Source organism: Carcharhinus amblyrhynchos, chromosome 2, assembly GCF_965287045.1.
Source record: "Carcharhinus amblyrhynchos chromosome 2, sCarAmb.v2.hapA, whole genome shotgun sequence".
In the NCBI taxonomy this organism is placed as follows: domain Eukaryota; kingdom Metazoa; phylum Chordata; class Chondrichthyes; order Carcharhiniformes; family Carcharhinidae; genus Carcharhinus; species Carcharhinus amblyrhynchos.
Window position 1 is genome coordinate 37,293,857 of NC_137325.1, and position 19,040 is coordinate 37,312,896.

General features: G+C 40.8%; 2 protein-coding genes across 5 annotated transcripts in view; one reads left to right on the top strand and one right to left on the bottom strand.

Moving 5' to 3' along the window:
* Nucleotides 1-19,040, top strand: part of LOC145353782 (glucose-fructose oxidoreductase domain-containing protein 1) — a 258,944-nt gene that overhangs the window by 32,545 nt on the left and 207,359 nt on the right. The gene's annotated exons all lie outside the window — the stretch shown is intronic.
* The window catches only part of LOC145353802 (NAD-dependent protein deacylase sirtuin-5, mitochondrial-like), a 145,812-nt gene that overhangs the window by 15,935 nt on the left and 110,837 nt on the right, over nt 1-19,040 (bottom strand). For 2 of the 4 annotated variants that reach the window (XM_080204619.1, XM_080204630.1), the window contains exons 3-5: nt 11,752-11,875; nt 5,806-5,939; nt 1,536-1,761 (exon numbers count right to left, since the gene is read on the bottom strand). In XM_080204619.1, coding sequence (XP_080060745.1) covers nt 1,536-1,761; nt 5,806-5,939; nt 11,752-11,875 — 484 coding nt within the window. Of the gene's footprint in view, nt 1-1,535; nt 1,762-5,805; nt 5,940-11,751; nt 11,876-12,301; nt 12,391-19,040 lie in introns of those variants that run through there. The other 2 variants (XM_080204638.1, XM_080204647.1) reach the window with 2 other exon arrangements.

Below are 19,040 nucleotides of genomic sequence, written 5' to 3' on the forward strand. Positions count from 1 at the left end.
CTGCTGAGACAATTGTTTAACATGTTGAATTGCCTGTCATCACATTTGGTTAGAACATTTCATTTTTATATTAGGTGACCAAAGCAATCATGTCATAACAGTCGTCAGTCAGGCACAAATATTAATGATTAATCTTCTTCAGGATTAGTTTGGCACCAGTTCTATATTTTTCAAAATTATAATGAGCAGCTTTAATTAGTCTTAAAATTCAGGTTATGGCTACGCAGATTTTCACTAGTTCAAAATCATAGGATAAATGTCTAGACACATGGATGATTAATTATATAAATTGAAAAAAGGAAATTACAAATGATTTTGAATTCAAGATCGTAACTCCACCTTGTTATGTAATAGATTGTCACTGGTCACCTTAAATGTCACTTTTTAATATTTAAAAAGTTTTAAATTTCTACAAAGTGTTTAAGAGTTTTTAACAGTTGAAAAGTGTCCTAATTGTTTTAGAATATTAAAGTTAATTAACAGCCCTTACTTTCACTAAACACAGACCTCAAAGGGCTGCCCTTCAGCTACAGGCAGAGATTTACAGCATGGAAACAGACTCTTAGGCCCAACTTGTCCATGCCATTTCCCCAAGCACTAAACTAATCCTAATTGCCCATATTTGGCCCACATCTCACCATACCCATCTTACCTACGTAACTGTCTAAATGCTTTTTAAAAAGACAAAATTGCACCCGCCTCTATCACCATCTCTGGCAGCTTGTTCCAGACACTCACCACCCTCTGAAAAAAAATTGTCCTTCTGGACCCTTTTGTGTCTCTCCTCTCTCACCTTAAACCTATGCCCTTTAGTTTTAGTCTCCCCTAGTTTTGGGAGGTCAAAACAAAAGGGTGTGACTTTGCCAGCATTACACTGTCCCAGATGACCACACCTCTTATTCCAAGAATGAGTCTTGATGCAGGAGCAAGTTTTTCCTATAAACTACAAGCCAAGTAAGCCACAGCTTCACTGTTGACAGGAAGATCCAGGCCAATGAATTTTGTATCAGATTGCCTGCTACAATTTATTAAATCATCCAAAGGAGGTAAGTGCGGAGAAAAAACAGAATAAACAGAGCCACAGTTAGAGAGAGAATGAGGGAAGAAAAATGGGCTAAAAACAGAAAAGTTAAAAGAAATGCAGGAAAAAAAAGGAGAAAAACAAAGAAAGAGGATGAAAAGAAAGGATGCAAAGAATAGCAAAAAGAGCAATGGAATTAAACAAAGAGGGAAGAGTATTTGGCTTGTGTTTTTTTAAGCTTATCTTGTCAAACTTATCATATCCAATCTATACCTCAGTCAAATTGTTGACTGAGATAAGTACACCTGGTGGGAACATAATTGGCTTTTCCTGTTTTAGAACATTTTCTACTCAGATGCCAAAGAAAGATTCAGATTCACCCTGGTCAATAATCAACTTGCGTTGTTACCAGCCTTATTAATAATGCAGTTTTTTCCCTTCACTGCAGATATTACAAGTACAAGTATGAATATCAATGACTACAACACTTTCAGAATACAAAGCAGTCACATACCATGAATTTCATATATATCTTTTGATCCTGCTCTTTTATGAAGTTCATCAATGTTTTGAGTGATGACCACAACCTTTCGGCCTTGCTTGCTCAATCTAGCCTCACATTCAGCAATAGCAATGTGTGCAGAATTTGGATTTTTACTCAGCATCAGTTCACGGCGATAGTGATAAAATTCCCATACTCTAGAAGGATTTCTTGAAAATGCTTCCGGGGTAGCCAAATCCTGTTAATAGACAAGTAACATGCAAGACACTCCACATCTAAATGCACATTCTAGCTGGTAACCCTATCAGCCATATGCAAGTCTCAAAAGGCCAGGCATCTGGGTTTTATTTAGTTTGTGGGCCTGAATATTAGGAAGTGCTGTTTGGCACTGCTGTTACATTTATGAATAAATTCTAAATCAGCAATTTAATACATATGCAACTTAACCAGAAGGCAGAATTTACTGAACAGAAACAGATAATTTGACCCAACTGGTCCAAACCTATTTTAAGCTTCACAGGTGGCCCCAAATTTCCAAAGTATGCAGCAAAATGGCTCCTGGAGACAAAGTTTGAACACAACTGCTTTGAACAACAGGTATAAACTCAGCAGTTCTGGCAGCATCTGTTGAAAGAGAAAGAGTTAACATTTCAAGTCTGTATGACTCTTCTTCGAGCAAGTCTCTGAAGAGTCAACTGTTTCTCTCTCCATGGATGCTGCCAGATCTGCTGAGTTTATCCAGCATTTTCTATTTTTATTTCAGATGTTAAGCATCCACAATATTTTGCTTTTATTAAAACAGGTACTTTCATGCAAATTTTAAGCCACTAATTCGGGAGTGGTTTACAAGTTACTTTGAAACATGTTTTTCACAGTAACTTCATTGCTGTGTTAAAGTCTTACTTGTGACCAATAAACAAACTTTAAACAATTTAAACGAAGTAGTAAATTTTGAGCAAGTAAACTTTGCTGCCTCAGCTGAATTTAATCGATTGGACACGATACCAAACAAGTAAACTGTTCCACCAGAACAATGTCCAAGGGAAAAGGTTGAAAGTTATCCTCCACGCTTCTCTAAAACGACGACCATGAAAAAGGCAGGTTAAATTACATTCTGGACTTTATAATACTTAACCACAATAATAAGGCTACAGTTGATGTCTTAGCCAATTTAGCCTTTGTGTTCAATAAGTTACAGGCATTAGTGCTGGAGAAGAAATGCTTTTCGCTTTTTCTCCAGTAATAAAAAAAAGTTCAAACTGCATTCTGTAATGCTGTACCCTTCAACACTAGTAGAATTCTGCCCCAGTTAAATTAACCACAATAGTGTTTCCTCGGCAAGGCTCACAATTTAGTGAAAAATTGGGGCAGATGTTTGTTGTGGGATAACCATCTGAGTCAGGATGCCTGAAAATTGGAGAATTTATGGTGTCAGTCCAACCCTGATTTGGAAACATATCTAAAAGTTACAAACAACTTCAAGACATGAAATTCAATTTAGCCATTTAAAAAAATGGAATTGAAAAGTGAAACATCTAAGGGAAAGTTAGCTAGACAGTTGGCGTGTGGTTCACATATCATCAACAGTATAAGGTTTGATCCTGTTCCACCTGATGCAGATTTGGGCTCTACCTCCATGGAACCACAGAACTCCTACAGTGCACAAAGAGATCAATTCGCTCATTAAGTCTGCACCAACTCAAAGAAAAGTAAAAAGTCTGACAACACCAGGTTTTAGTCCAACCGATTTATTTGATAATACTCACAAGCTTTCGAGGGGACTGCCTCTTCGTCAGGTGAATGGAGAGTTCTGGCCTCAGACAGAGCATATAAAGCACAGACAGTTTGGAGATTACTGATTAGAATGCGAATCCTTACACCTAACCTGCTGTTCAAGACCTGAAGTGGCTGACAATGTGAGTGGAAGGAGCACTGAGCACAGGTTACAGAGATGTGTATTGTCTCCAAACAGTACAGTAAGTGAGGTTTTGCAAACCCAGGCAAGTCACAGGGGTTACAGATAGTGCGACATGAACCCAAGATCCCTGTTGAGACCGTCCTCATGTGTGCGGAACTTGGCTATCAGTCTCTGTTCAGCGACTCTGCGCTGTCGTGTAGGCCGCCTTGGAGAATGCTTACCCGAAGGTCAGAGGCTGAATGCCCGTGACCACTGAAGTGTTCGCCAACAGGAAGGGAACAGTCTTGCCTGGTGATTGTCGAGCGATGTTCATTCATCCGTTGTCGTAGCGTCTGCAGGGGGAGACCATGCAGACGCTACGAAGAGGGAAACCTCGAAAGCTTGTGCATATTATCAAATAAATCGGTTGGACTAAAACCTGGTGTTGTCAGACCTTTTACTGTGTTTACGCCGGTCCAACGCCAGCATACCCACATCATGCCAACTCAAAGAGCCAGGTCCTCTCCTATCCTGTAATCTGCACATTCACCATAGTTAATTCCCCCTTACCTACACAACTTTGGACACTAAGGGCCAATTTAGCATGGCTAATCCACCTAACCTACACCTTTGGACTGTGGGGGGGGGGGGGGGGGGGGGCGGGGGGGGGACCCACACAGACACAGGGAGAATGTGCAAACTCCATGAAGTCACCGAAGGCCGGGATCAAACCTGGGTCCCTAGTGCCAAGAGTTCATAATTTCACAAAGTGGAGCAGAATTAGGCCATTTAGCCCATCGAGTCTGCTCCGCCATTCGATCATGGTTGATATGCTCCTCATCCCCATTTTCCTGCCTTCTCCCCATAACCTTTCAACCCTTTACCAATTTAAAATCTGTCTAACTCCTCCTTAAATTTACTCACCTGTTCCAGCCTCCACCGCACTTGAGTAGCAAATTCCACAGATTCACAATCCTTTGTGTGAAAGTTTCTTCTCAACTCTGTTTAAATTTGCCAGCCCTTATCCTATGACTATGATCTTTTGTCCTGGAATACTCCACCAGCGGAAGCATCCGCTCCACATTTACTTTATCCATATCTTTTATCATCTTGAATATCTCAATTTGATCTCCCCTCATTCTTCTAAATTCCAAAGAGTTTACGCTTAAAACTGTTTAATCTTTCTTCATATGATAAACCCCTCATCTCTGGAATTAATGTAGTGAACCTCCTCTGAGCTGCCTCCAATGCCACTACATCTTTCCTCAAATACAGAAACCAAAACTGTGCACAATACTCCAGGTATGGTCTCACCAATGCCTTGTATAGGCACCCAGTAGAAACCCACACAGACACAGGGAGAATGTACAAACTCCATGCAGGCAGATTCTGACCCAAGGTCAGAATCAAACTCATTGTCCCTGGTGCCATGAACTCATAAGATGTAGGAGCAGAATTAGGCCATTCAGCAACAATTTTCCTTACCTTTAGCTTCATTCAGTGACGCAGCAGTGCTAACCACTGTGCCACCATCATCCTGTCTTGCAGTAAAATCACAATCCTTGAATAATAGAGGGTGCTACCTGAAGATAATCTAGGGAAAGCCTGTTAAACCTGACAAAATAAATTCTGAAGTCAAAGACAAAATTTTGGAATTGGAAGAAAAAAAATTGTAGCAAATCTATGGAAAGGGTATTATTACTTGGAAGCAGTCACAAGGGTTTTGTTCAATTGTTTACTTTTTCAGATTCTTATACACTTCTAGCATGTAACCAAATTAAAATTCATCACAAAACACCTTTATTTCCAACCACAAATGTAAGATGTGAAGGGAAAATAATATTTAGTTCCATTGCACTGAAACACAAGTTAACAACTCACGGTCACAGAGTTCCAAGTTTTGGATGTATCATTAAGGGTTGCATAGCATCACTTCCATTACAGGATAGAAGAGGGGAAAAATAAAAGTATATCACTTTAGCCCACCACCTGCTGTTAAACTGGCACTGTACAATGGCAGATAAAAGTTACACAGCACATCCCCCAGTCAAATCAATTTCCATTTTTAAAAAATTGCTGACATTACAAATTATTAATATCCAAATATTAAGAGGAGTCGACCATTTGGTTCTAGATATTATAAAATTGAGTTAGTAACTACAGCAATAATAACAATCCTCAGCTTTCCTTCATAACAGGGGATTTGCAGCCTCTTACCACAAATTCAAGGTACACACCAATTGTTGCTGAAATGAGCTGCTAAAGAATTTTATACACAATAAATGAATTACCTATCTAGGATATTTATAGGCATCAAGATGGCATCTTAACATGAAAATGTATTATATTCTCCTGCCACTAGTTTTGTGAATCATAGGGACATACCCGAGATTGCCATTTCCTCCAGAAACCACCTGTTCCACGGAAGGTGGGGACTCCGCTCTCTGCACTAACTCCAGCTCCTGTTAGAATGGTTATGTGCTTGGCTTTTGCAAAGACATCCCGAAATTCGGCCAAATCTTTAAACAAAGAAATGATCATGAAATTTCGAATCAAGATACAGGTGTTGTACAATAAAGGTTCAAAGCACAAGTTCATGAGGCTGCACTGCTTGGGAGAAGTCGTATCTGCTGCAGAGTGTATCATATTCATACACTATTAATAACTTCCAACAAGCAAGGTTCACAGATGGCAGCAGAGTCAAAACTGCCCACTTGTGTTTTGGAAGTCCCAATCATAATTAACATTTTGTATCAATTTACAGTTCTGTGCATAAATGGAACAAGTTCATTGCCCACGCCACTGTTTCAGCTTACCTTTGCTCTGAGAATGTGCTCCTGTAAATCATGTCAAAAATCAAAACGATTAAAAAATATACAAATGTAATTTTAAAAGACTTTACATTCACAATTCTACTAAACAATTCTAATGCTGCTATGTTGAATTATCTCAAGTACAACACTGCATATCATATTGAAATGGACTGAAAATACCAGACCTCATTGTTGTATGATCAAGAAAGACCAAACAGACTGGAGCTCTTCTCTAGCGGAAAAGAAGACGATTTAAAAGGTTAAACAAAAACATCCTTACACTTGGGTTGTGTGAAAGAATAAATAGAAAAGGTAGATAGTGGAAAATGATCTGTTGAGTGTGAAGACTGGTGGAGTGGAAGTTAGAAAAAGGCAGGTTTTGAAGGGAGAAAGTAGAACTGTAGAAAATGTTATGAAAACAATCCAATGCCCCATCAACCTACGTGGGAAGAAAGAAAAAGATATAGTGGAAGCATTGGTCCAGAAAGTTGCTTAGAAAGAAGTGACAAAGAAAGAGATATAGAGAAAAGGATAGAGTCCTTATGGGAAGTAGAACTTGAGGATGTACAATCAAGATAGTGGTGGGAGCCAGGGGTCAGTGGGCTTACAGTGAATAATTTGCCTATAGACAAGAAATGGAGAGAGAGAGAGAGAGAGAAGTCCAGGGAGGAAAGGGAAAAGTCAGTGTTGGACCATGTGAAGGCAAGGGAAGAATGGAAATTGGAAGCAAAGTTGGCAAAATATTTCCATTCAATCATTCAACAGCAGAAATTGATACCAATATAGTCAATGTATTTGGAACAGAGAGAGGGGATCCAAGTAGGACCACGCATATCTAAGCTGACATTCCAATGCAGTACTGAGGGAGTGTTACTTTGTTTTGGTGGTGTTGCCTTTCAGATAAGACAATGGGCCACACAAAGGTTCACACAGCAACACTTGAGGAAATGAGTGACATCACATTGAATATGCCTCCTTTACCTCAATCATATTTCCATCCAAATAACAGGTTTCATCTCTTAAAAGCAAGGAAGTTGTGTTAAACCTTTATAAATCAACAGTTAGGCCTCAGATCTGGGCACTCCCATTTCAGGAATGATATCAAGGCCTTAAAGCAGACTTGTCCAACTCATGGTCTGTATCCAGCCCCCAGAACCAGCGTTCAAACTACGGGCAAGTTCAATGAAAGATTCTGTGAAGAGCCGCAGCTCCTCCAATCAGAGGACACACACTAGAGAGCCTATCAGCAACAAATCTGGGAGAGAAGCAGTCTCTTATTGGAGGATCAATGAGGAAAGGAGAATGAGTTGCTTCAGCTTTGTTTCCACAACATTGCTCTCTCCCCTTTGGCTGCTTTCACCCTTGCCCTCCCATGCAATCATCTGCCCCATGAAGTAGCACATCAGTCAAGGTGGAGCAGGCTGGGGTGACAAGAAATGCAAGGCCATCATTAATTAAACCAAATTCCTTAACTTGACCTGATACCCACCCCTTCTCTGATGACCAGGTGTTAGGGTCTAGTCCGTTTTTCTCTAGCTCTGCTTAAGCAAAGATGCAAAAATAAGATTTTATTGAACAACTCTGCTGCTTGACAGCTTTTAATGATAATTTTTATCTTTTAACCTTTTTAAAAAAATGTTTAATTTTGTGCCAAACCTTATCTTATCAAAACTTACTCATCGGATTCTTCAGGGGAAAAAATTGAAATATGGCTCCCCACGTGAAAAGCTTGGACAAACCTGCCTTAAAGAGCGTGGAGGAGTTTTCTGCAGCTATGGTGACAATAGAGAAGCTGGGATTATTCTCCTTAAAGCGGAGAAGTTAAAGACAGATTTAGTAGAGGTCTGCAAAATTATGAAAGATTCTGATAAGGATAGGTAAGAAGAAACTGTATCCACTGTTGGGTGGCCAGTAACCATAGAACAAATGTTTTAAGATAATTGGCAAAGAACCAATTGGGACGTTTTTTGAAATAAAAAACGCAGCTCGTTTTGAGATCTGGAATACACTGCCCGAAAAGGGTTGTGGAAGCAGAATCAATCGTGGCTTTCAAAAGGGAATTGGATATTTGAAAAGAAAATAGGAGAATGAGACTAGCCATTTTAAAATGTTGGCATAGACCGAATGAGCTGAATGGCCTCCTTAGACCAAGAGTGCTAAAGTCCTTCACATGCAAAAATATACACTAAGCAGAATCGAGGGAAGAGAAGGGCCCAAAATCTTGGCTGAAAAGACATTTTTAAGGCAAGAATAGAGGTAGAAAAGTAAAGATCAGAAATACAAGAGGGTATACAGTCCTGATGATTGAAAACTCTGCCTCTGTTGGAGGAGTGGTTGTGGAGGACGACACATTTTAGGTCAACATACATCACCTACATATATGTGGGTTAAGTGGCTGGAGAAGGTAGCAGAGACAGGTGGAACAAGACCTCAAGTTGTTTTGAAGGAACAGTTTTAAATTGAGGCATTGGTAGCTAATGGATGTCAGCCAAATCAGTGACTGGTGTGGTGCAGAACTAGATATCAGCAGTGGAGTTCTGGATAAATCAAGAGTTCAAGGTGGAAGGAGGTCAAAGTAGAGATTAATGCTTCTTTAGCAGTTGAGTGGGAGCCAAGGGAAAGATGAATGATGCTGCAGGATGTAAATAAACAGTCTTGATAATGGGTTGTATGTGGAGGCTGCAGCTTAGTTGTGGGTCATAGAGGACAAAGCTTTATAGATTACATTCTCAAGATTCAATAAACTGGTTAGGAGTCAGGGTTCCAACTAAATGGGCTGATGAATGGCAGATGGAGTTTAATTTAGATAAGCGCAAGGTGATGCATTTTGGTAGATAGAACCAGAGCAGGAGTTACTCAGTTAATGTAGAGCATTGGAGTGAGTTATAGAACAAAGATCTAGGGGTACAGGTTCATAGCTCCTTGAAAGCGTAGTCACAATTGGACAGGATGGTAAGAAGGAATTTGGCATGTTTGGTTTCATTGGTCAGAACATTGAATACAGGAGTTGGGATATCTTGAAGTTGTACAAGATATTGGAATACTGTGTAGTTCTGGTCACCCTGTTATACAAAAGATATTATTAAACTAGAAAGAGTACAGAAAAGATTTACTAGGATGCTATCGGGCCTCGACGGTTTGATTTATAAGTAGAGGCTGGATAGACTGGGACTTTTTTTTCCTGGAGCATAGGAGCGATCTTATAGAGGTTTATAAAATAATGAAGGGCATAGATAATGTAGATAATCAACATCTTTTGCCAAAGGTAGGGGAGTCTAAAACTAGAGGCACAGGTTCAAGGAGAGAGGGGAGAGACACAAAAGATTCCAAATGGACATTTTTTTCCACACAGAGGATGGTGAGTGTCTGGAATGAGCTGCCAGAGGTAGTAGTAGAAGCGGGTACAATTTTGTCTTTTTAAAAGCATTTAGGTGATTACATGGGTAAGATGGGTATGGAGGGATATGGGCCAAACGCGGACAATTACCTTAGTGATAAAAAAGGACAACCTGGACAAGTTGAACCAAAGGGCCTGTTGCCATGTTGTAAACTTCTGACTCTAAGTGGTTAAAAGTAACATTGCACATCAGTTGCCCCAAGTCTAAAAGTGATGCATTCACTTTCATTGCTTTGTTGATAATGTCCAAGCTGCAGAAAACTTTGCAACTGCATTTTTACTGATTAATAGTTATTTGTGTACTCCAGCTACGAAGAAAATATAAATATAAGTTATTGCTGTTGGCTACCATTTAGATCTCAACTAACCAGTGAAACAGGCTAAACTCCCTGGCAGTGAGCTCAGTTTGCGAGACCTTGCAGTTCACCAATCTGCTTATGCTTTTACCTAGACAACTGTGGATACACTCAAAATTCATTGGCTGGATTACATACTGAAGTGCTTAGAAGATACTTCACAACCAGAAGTTTTTCCTCCCTCCGTATAACGTGCTTTTTATTTTCTAAAGTTACTTTTTTGTTATATGTTATTTAAATCACTTAATCATCAACTTCAGAGAAATGTTTCTTCAGACATTGGGACTCCCAAATATTTATTTCTTGACTTCTAGAGCTTACACAATACTTAAGGGCTATTATAGGAATTTGGTGCTCAGCTGTTAAAGTCACCCCTTCTATCCCACGAAGGGCACTCAACCACTCGTATCCAGCTCCATATTTTGGAATAACTCAATACCATAATACAAATACAGATAATTAAATCACCTCCATACTGATTCATAGACTGTTACATGTCATTTTGGGACAATGCCATGCCTGATCATCCCTTTCAGCTTGATGCACTGATGCTGTTGACCCAGTTCATTGTATTCTTGTTTAGTCTGTAACAGCTTTTACAAACACACTGAACATAGTTAAGCCTATCAAGTAATCTTCCAAATGATCTATGCAGAGTAACACCAAGCATCAACATAAGAGACTGCTGCACATTGAAGCAAGCATTGCTTTCTCTAGATCCAGTCAGATAAAAGCAACCAATTTATTTACTCAAATATTCCATTACTTGAGCTACTGTACTAGCTATCCATTATTCAAGCTAGTTAACAAACATTTCTTCCAAACACAAATAATTATCCACTGTTCCAACTGGCATGTCTACATAGTTGTAATGTTTTAAGCATCAAAATACACACATTCCTCACCCACCCTAAGCCACATGATCCCAAGAGGCAAAACAATTAATATACAGGCCAAATGGGAAAAACCTAAAATCCCTTTTTAAAGATCCTAAGCAATCAAAATGAGTTCACATCAAATTAGTCCAGAACATTTCAGGTATCTACTTCAAGAGTTGACAGCACAGACAGACCATTTGGCTCAGTTGATCTGTATCAGTGTTCACACCCCATCAACTTCATCTCACTCTATTTCATCTTACCCCCATCAGTAAATCCTCCATTCCTTCCTCTTCCATGTATTACTTAGCTTCTCCTTAAATACATCTATTCCACATTCTCATTAGGTAAAGTGTTTTCTGTAGAGTTTGAGGGTAGGGTCTGGGTGAGATTGTGGTCAGTGCAGACTCGATGGACCAAATGGCTTCTGGCTGTACTGTAGGGTTTCTATGATTTCCCCCAAATTCCTTACTAAATTTATTAGTGACTTTCATATCCCTGGTTTTGGTCTTGACCCACCCCCAAGTGGAAACATTGCTGTCTACCCAATTTAACCATTTCATAAATTACAGACCTACCAGGTCACTCAACTTCTCGTTTTCTAAAGGAAAGAACTCAGCCTTTTCAAGTCTTGCTCGATAAGAATAGCCACTCAGTTCTTTGCATAAAGCAAAGAACAGACTCAACTAATTTGAAGAAATTCAAAATGTTCATTGTATGAGCCAGGAACCCATTTACAAGTTCAGACGTCTGGGAACACGGTGTGTTGAGTGTTGCCTGATACGAACCTGGCTGTGAGAAATTCAACTACATTAAATAATTCTTTGACAATAGACAAATATTATGTTTTACCTCAGTATATAGTTGTCCTCACCATAAGTACCTACCTGAGCTTTGGCGGTTCATTTCAATCTGTGGCAGTTGTGGCTTGGGAGGTCGTTTCAAGCAATTTCCTACCTGAGAAACAAGCTTCCTGGCGGTGAACTGGAGAAGAATCATTACAGGCTGATTCTGAAACAGGAGAAACGAAAAAAAAAGTGATTGACAAATAGAAGAAAGGTTACAAGTGACCGAGTTCCTACTCTGATGCTGTGTATCCCCCAGTGCACTGGTGGGGGAGCTGAAAGTACTCTAGACAAGGACAGAGAGGCCGCGGTGTGATTGGAGTTGCTGCTGTGTGTGACTGGAGCTGTGTCTAAAGGTGATCATGGTGCTGTCAGCTAAGGGCCAGCCGGCTCGGCTCTCGCCCCGACCCTGCGGGGACTCAGGGTGCGGGGGGGGAGCCTAGATACAGCCCGAGGTCATGCGGCCCGAAGGCTGTCCCTGCTTCTCCTCCTCCCCCCCAAGTCAACCACTTGCGGAAACGGAAGTATTTTCCCCCCCATCCCCCAAATCCTGGGTAAAATTACCGACTACGTTCACCTGGCCCCAATTTACCTGGGCTTCCACGGAAGTGGCGAGAACAGTAGCAGATTGCACCTACCCTGCACCGAGCACAAGCAGCTGTGTCAACAAGGGAGGGGGGGAAGCGAGCGCCCCCTGCAGCACCGGCGCCCACTCTTCCCAGCGCAGCGTGGAGGGCAGCACGTTCCGCTGTGTAAATACATTGTGGGTAGATTGGTAACTCATGCACGGCGATCGGTAGATTGCTAACTCATCCACAGAATGAGTTAGCAATCTACCAACAATCGCCAAGCTGATCTTCATCTCACAGCCCTGCAAATGTCTCTTAAACACATCGCCGTCCTTTACTGCAGATCCCACTCATCATTGGGGAGAAGTGCTACCGTGCGAAAAAGTGGATGTCTTCCAGAGAATGGCAAAATGTTTACAGAATAGGAGGTCATCATTTGACCCATTGTGTATGTGCCCGCTCGCACGAACAACTCACATAGTTCCACCCCACCTTTTCCGCTTAGTCCTACAATTGCTTTCCCTTCAGGCAATTTTCAAATTCAGTTTGGGAGGTCTCGATTCAATCTCCCTTCATATCACTCAGGCAATGCACACAATTAAAAAAAACTACCCCCACCATTGCTTCTTTTACTAATCATCTTAAATCGGTGTCCTGTTTTTCCACCCTTCAATGGAAATAGTTTCTCCCTATCTACCCTATCCATAGATTCCTCCTGATTTTGAACACATCCACCACATCTCCCCTTAATCTTCTCCAATAAACCAACCCATCTCCGGTCTGTCCTCTTAATTGAAATTCCTTACACCTTGAGCTACGTTCATTAATCATTTTTTGCTCCTCCCCTAATGCCTTTTCAAAAAAGTGTTGTTTGATAACATTCTTGAAGCGCCTTGGGACATTTTTACTATATTAAAAGTGCTATATAACTGCAAGATTTCCATACTACTTTATACCTGATCCAATATGGAAAATCTTGCCTTTTCAAATGCTTCAGAATGATTATTTAACTGTTTGCCTTTTTCTGATCAGTTAATGAATACTGTAATGTCACCAGCACGTTAAGATATTACAAGAAGTGTCCTCTTCCATATTATTTTGAATAGTGTGAGGAGATTCAAATCTCTTCCCCCCCCTCCCCCCCCCCCCCGCCCCCCGCACAACGGACAGAGCTAGACGTTATCTCAAACCATTCATCAACATTGGGCTTTTCGATTCAATTCAATAACTAATTTGCTCTCAATCCTAATAAGCTTTTTTTTAAAACATAAACAATATTCAGGGTCTATGAATATGATCAGAGCAATATTTCCAACTGATGAAATGTCTTTCCTGGATTGTCTCCAGTTTGTTTAAATAAACTAAACTTTATATGTACAATCAATTTTTTAAAATTAAGTCGAAGACTTCCATATCACGTACAAAGCATTACTATGGGAGGTGCCCCTCTTCTGGGGCCCTAACAATCTCTTCATACATGTGTCTTTTGGTAAAACAATCTGATAATAGATGGTTTACATCCATCCATTTAATTTTAGAGATAATTTTAAAAGTCTTACCAGCCTGACTCCCAATTTTAAAATCTACTCTAATCTTATTAACAAGATGTTTATCAAATTCTACAGTACTACCCCTTATGAAATCATCAACATATCATGAAGATGACTGAAGTTTTCCTGATACCAAAAAACATTGAGTTCAGCTGAAATCAGATCACGCAATCGATTCTCAGTAAAATACACCTCAAAAACTATGGGCAGCGTGGTGGCAGAATGATTAGCACTACTGCCTCACAGCACCAGATTCGATTCCCGGCTTGGATCACTGTCTGCAGAGACTGCACATTCTCCCTGTGTCTGAGTGGGTTTCCTCCCATAATCTGAAAGACGTGCTGGTTAGGTGCATTGGCCATGTAAATTCTCCCTCTGTGTACCTGAATAAGCACCTGAGTGTGATAACTAGGGAATTTTCACAGTAACTTCATTGCAATGTTAATGTAAACCTACTTGTGACAAATATATAATCTTAACTATCAGACGCTGGAAGCATTATTCAGTAAAAAGTCTCACAACATCAGGTTAAAGTCCAACAGCTATTAAAAAAAAGTATCAGCTATGAGATGAGATTGAGTAAACTAGGGTTGTTCTCCCTGGAAAGACAGAGGTTGAGGGGCAACCTAATAGAAGTTTATAAAAGTATGAAGGGCGCAGATAGGGTGAACAGCTGGAAGCTTTTCCCAGGTCAGAAATGACAAACACAAGGGGTCACGAGTTCATAGGGGGGCAAGGTTCAAAACGGATGTGTGGGGGACTTTTTTTTTCGCACAGAGCGTGGAGGGGGGCCTGGAATGCACTACCAAGCAAGGTGGTTGAGGCAGACACTCTAGGATCATTTAAGACTTATCTAGATAGCCAAATAAACAAACTGGGAATAGAGGGATACAAACGGATGGTCTAGTTAGGAACATGTGATCGGTGCAGGCTTGGAGGGCCGACAGGCCTGTTCCTGTGCTGTATTGTATTTTGGTGTTGAGAGACTCTTTACTGTGCTTACCCCAGTCCAACGCTGGCATCTCCACAACATAGCATCATTCAGACCATGGACACATTTGTTTAGTTTCTATTGTTTTCCTTCTGCATCTGATGCCTCTCTGGACGATTTCAGAAACATTTCTCTCTAAAAACTATCATCCTGCAGAAATGCTTATACATCATTTGACTTAAACATTCGAGGATATATGGCAAAAAGAACTAAAATGACTTTTACGATTACTTTTTCATCTGTGGGGGAGAGTGCACTCTAGAATCTTTTATCACTTATTCGTTCATCAAAATTCCTAGCTACTAGTCATGCTTTACTTCATAACTTCCACCCATGGGGAATTTTTCAATACAAATCCACCTATCTGACAAAGGTGATAAAGGGTCAACTCGTCTGAAAATATTGGCTCTATTCTCTCTCCACAGATGCTGTCAGATCTGCTGAGATTTTCCTGCATTTTCTGTTTTTGTTTTAGCTTCCAGCATCCACATTTTGCTTTTATCTGACAAAGCTGGTAGTCCCTTATTTGGTACCTCCGAATAAACTCCAAACTCTATCTCGGTATATAACTGCCTTTTTTTTGCCACATTTTTTGGTTTACCCTCAGGTTTATTGGCAGCCACCAACATTTGAAAGTCACAAGGACTTAAGTTTCCAGTTATAAGAACATAACATAAGAACATAAGAAATCGGAGCAGGAGTAGGCCATCTAGCCCTTCGAGCCTGCCCCGCCATTCAATAAGATCTTGGCTGATCTGTCGTGGCTCAGTTCCACATTCCCGCCCTCTCCCCATAACCCTTAATCCCCTCGCTTATCAAAAACCCATCAACCCACGTCTTAAAAATATTTAGCGAGGCAGCCTCCACCACTTCAACGGGCAGAGAATTCCAGAGATTCACCACCCTTTGAGTGAAGAAGTTCCTCCTCAACTCCGTTCTAAACTGTCCCCCCTTTATCTTGAGGCTGTGCCCCCTAGTCCTACTGTCCTCTCTGAGCGGGATGAGTCTCTCCACCTCTATCCTATCCATCCCATTCATCATCTTATATGTCTCAATGAGATCTCCCCTCATTCTTCTAAACTCTAACGAGTACAAGCCTAGTTTATTCAGCCTCTCCTCATGTTACAACTATGTTGCAACACTGTTTTATGACCTTTATTTCATTGCTAATATATTCAAACCAAGGTCTCCACTTCACTTCTACGTCTGTTGGGATGGTTTCTTTTCAATTAATGGTTGTGCGCATTGCTGGCAAGGCCAGCATTTATTCCCGTCCCTAACTGTCCTTAGGAAATGGACTGTCAGAACAGCAACAGCTGCTTCAGCAGAAAGGAACAGATGGGAAGAGGTGGAGTTTTTACCCCCTTTTTTTCCCCTTGAATGTAGGGAACATCTCCCTTCCACCAGGACCTCCTGAACTGTGTCTGGGAAACCTATGCACCCTCTATCTTGGCTACCTTCCAAAGACATGGGGATGTATGGGGACCATACACATTGCTTCATGAAAATACCGTCTAAGCTGTACTTGAATGCTGAATTTGCAGGTGTCTGGTTTAATGCGTCTTGGCAAGTTCAGGTGATGGTAATCAGTAATTCAGATCAAAATCATGGCCACAATTTTACTGGCGTGCCCACTCTGGAAATGGGGCTGGTGAAGCTCACAGAACGCTGTTGGCCTCGGGCAGCATCTTACAAGCCTTGGGCAGGCGAGCCGGTAAAATTCTGGTACGTGTGTTAAAATCGGACTTTTAAACAGGCATGTCTATTAGCATAGCAACCACTTAGCGATTTTACCATTTTCACTAAATCAATTCACATCTTTAAACTTGTAATTTGTGTTCTTAGAGCAGCCCTCAAGACTGGTGTGGATTTGTGTTAAATTTCATAAACGCATCCTTTGTTAGCACCCACTTGTTATGCTGCAGAAAGCACATGATAATCTGAATGGATCACGCATAGTGCCTGCTCCAGTCAGCACTAACAAATTTTGTTGAGCGGTCCTTAAAATATGAGGCCTCTCATAATATATGAAAGGAGCCTAATTCATGTTTTAGGCAGCCTTAGAACATTACAGCCTTCTGGGATGTTTGAAAAGCTACTTTTACCAATATGACAGTGCTTAAAATAGGGGTGCAAATCAGATATGGAATTTTGAATTAATCTTTTTTGCACCAATTTTTGCCAAAAACATTGACAATTTCTCTTCCTTTAAACCAAAAAAATCAAAAATCAGCAGCTTTACCATTCTTTTCCCTACTGCCATGTGTGAATGACTAATTTTATAGGCATCTGTGGCACAGACAAGGGCCTCATGAATATGTTTAATTCAGGGTTCTATTACTTAGGTCAATCACCTAAGCCATGTTTGCGTCCTGCAAGACAGAACAGCCACCATGAATACTTTGCACACGTTGTAGAATGTCAGATACGAAACAGAGGACCCCTCCCCGCAACCTGTGTTTCAGTTGGAATTAATCTGGCCAGCCTCATCCGGACCCTGTCAGGCATCTTGCTAGTTCTACTTAAATAAGGCCTGACTCTCAAAATGGTGCGGACACATTAATACACGTCTCAGGTGATCAGTCCGTATATTCCAGAGTCAAACCACATGATAATATATCACCAATACTTTTTACAAATACGTGTATTACAACAGAAGAAGAAAAAGAAATAGGAGCAGGAGTAGGCCAGATGGCCTTTTGAACCTGCTGCACCATTCAATAAGATTGTGGTTGATCTGATTGTGACCTAACTCAGCCATGAGTATATTCAATGACCCATTCTTCACTGCGATCTAGGGAAGAGCATTCAAAATTTAACAATCCTTGACAAATTTCTCTTCACCACTTGTCTTAAGTGGGAGACCCCTTGTTTTGAAATGGTGCTCCCTTGTTCTAGAAACATCCTCAGTATTTATTCTGTCAAGCTCCCTCAGCATCTTATGAGTACCCACCATTGGAGAAAATTCTGGCAAAGACAGAGTGGAAGGGAGTGATAATGGAAGTCAGGCTCACATCTCCTGGAAGTGGTTTGGAGAGAGTCTTAAGTGCTGCCGGGTGCTAAAGTGGACTGTTTAAAATATCCACTGTGGTGCAGTAGAGCTTCATCCAGGCTGTCATAGAAGCAGTAAGGTCCTCTACTCCTCACACTTCTTCATCTCTCATACTCCCTAAGCCCCATCCATACCACCTCAGGCACCACTCTATGGGCCTTCATATCCTACATGCCAAGCTATGCCCCTTAAATCTATCCCCAATGGCCTGTTATACCCTCATATCAAGTCATGGTACTTTCATGCCCTTTCATCTACTGTACAGTCTATAGAGCCAATTGACCAGATAGTGTCAATAGGATGTGCAAGCTTTCGAAATGTAATTCATTCAGAACTTTACACTCTAATACAAAAACTCCTTTCACTACGACTGCTGATTTTCACTACAAATGCTGATTCGTTGGCAAGTAGATTTAGATTGGTAGAGGTGTTGCCATGGAGAATGCCTCAGATGATGGTGACTGACAGAACACTGTTGCCAAGCCAAAAAGATGTTTTGCCTATCACATAAATGAGTAATCTGGAAAATTAATTTCAGTGCCTGTGAGATGCTAGGAATGTAGACCGAACGTTCCAAAGACTAGTGGGCAGTGGATCACAACAAACAGTATGTCCTAGCCACTGTTCGTAACATACTGTACCCAAGCAACCTGCGCCTGCAAAACTCAAAACAGTGTCCAACATTAGATGAGATTCCATGAGTGGACAGCATCTTATAAATAATCCTCAGCGTGCTAAGAATTATGATGACAATGAATTTTAAGATTGTCAGTCAGGGTCTCGTCATGCGTTTGCATGTACTGGAAGCTACAAATATCATTACACATAGCCTGTTCTTGGCAGACAGAAGTAAAGTGTATACACATTGTGCCTGTTTCAGCTAAACAAAAGTGTCAGCCATTCTCTGATTTATTCCCTAGAGCAATGCTTTGACCGACCAGGGTCAAACCTTTTGGTCTAAATTTCAAAATGCTCAGCAGTTAACTGTCAATAACTATCACCTTGTGCATTCTCCAATTACCACTCCCTTTACATACAATATTAATTGTTGTTTTCCCCTCATATCAGTCTTCTTATACAAGGAACAAAGAACAACCCAGCATGGGAAACAGGCCCTTTGGCCCAACGAGCCCGTGCCGCCGCATCACCCTACACCTATTCTACCCTGC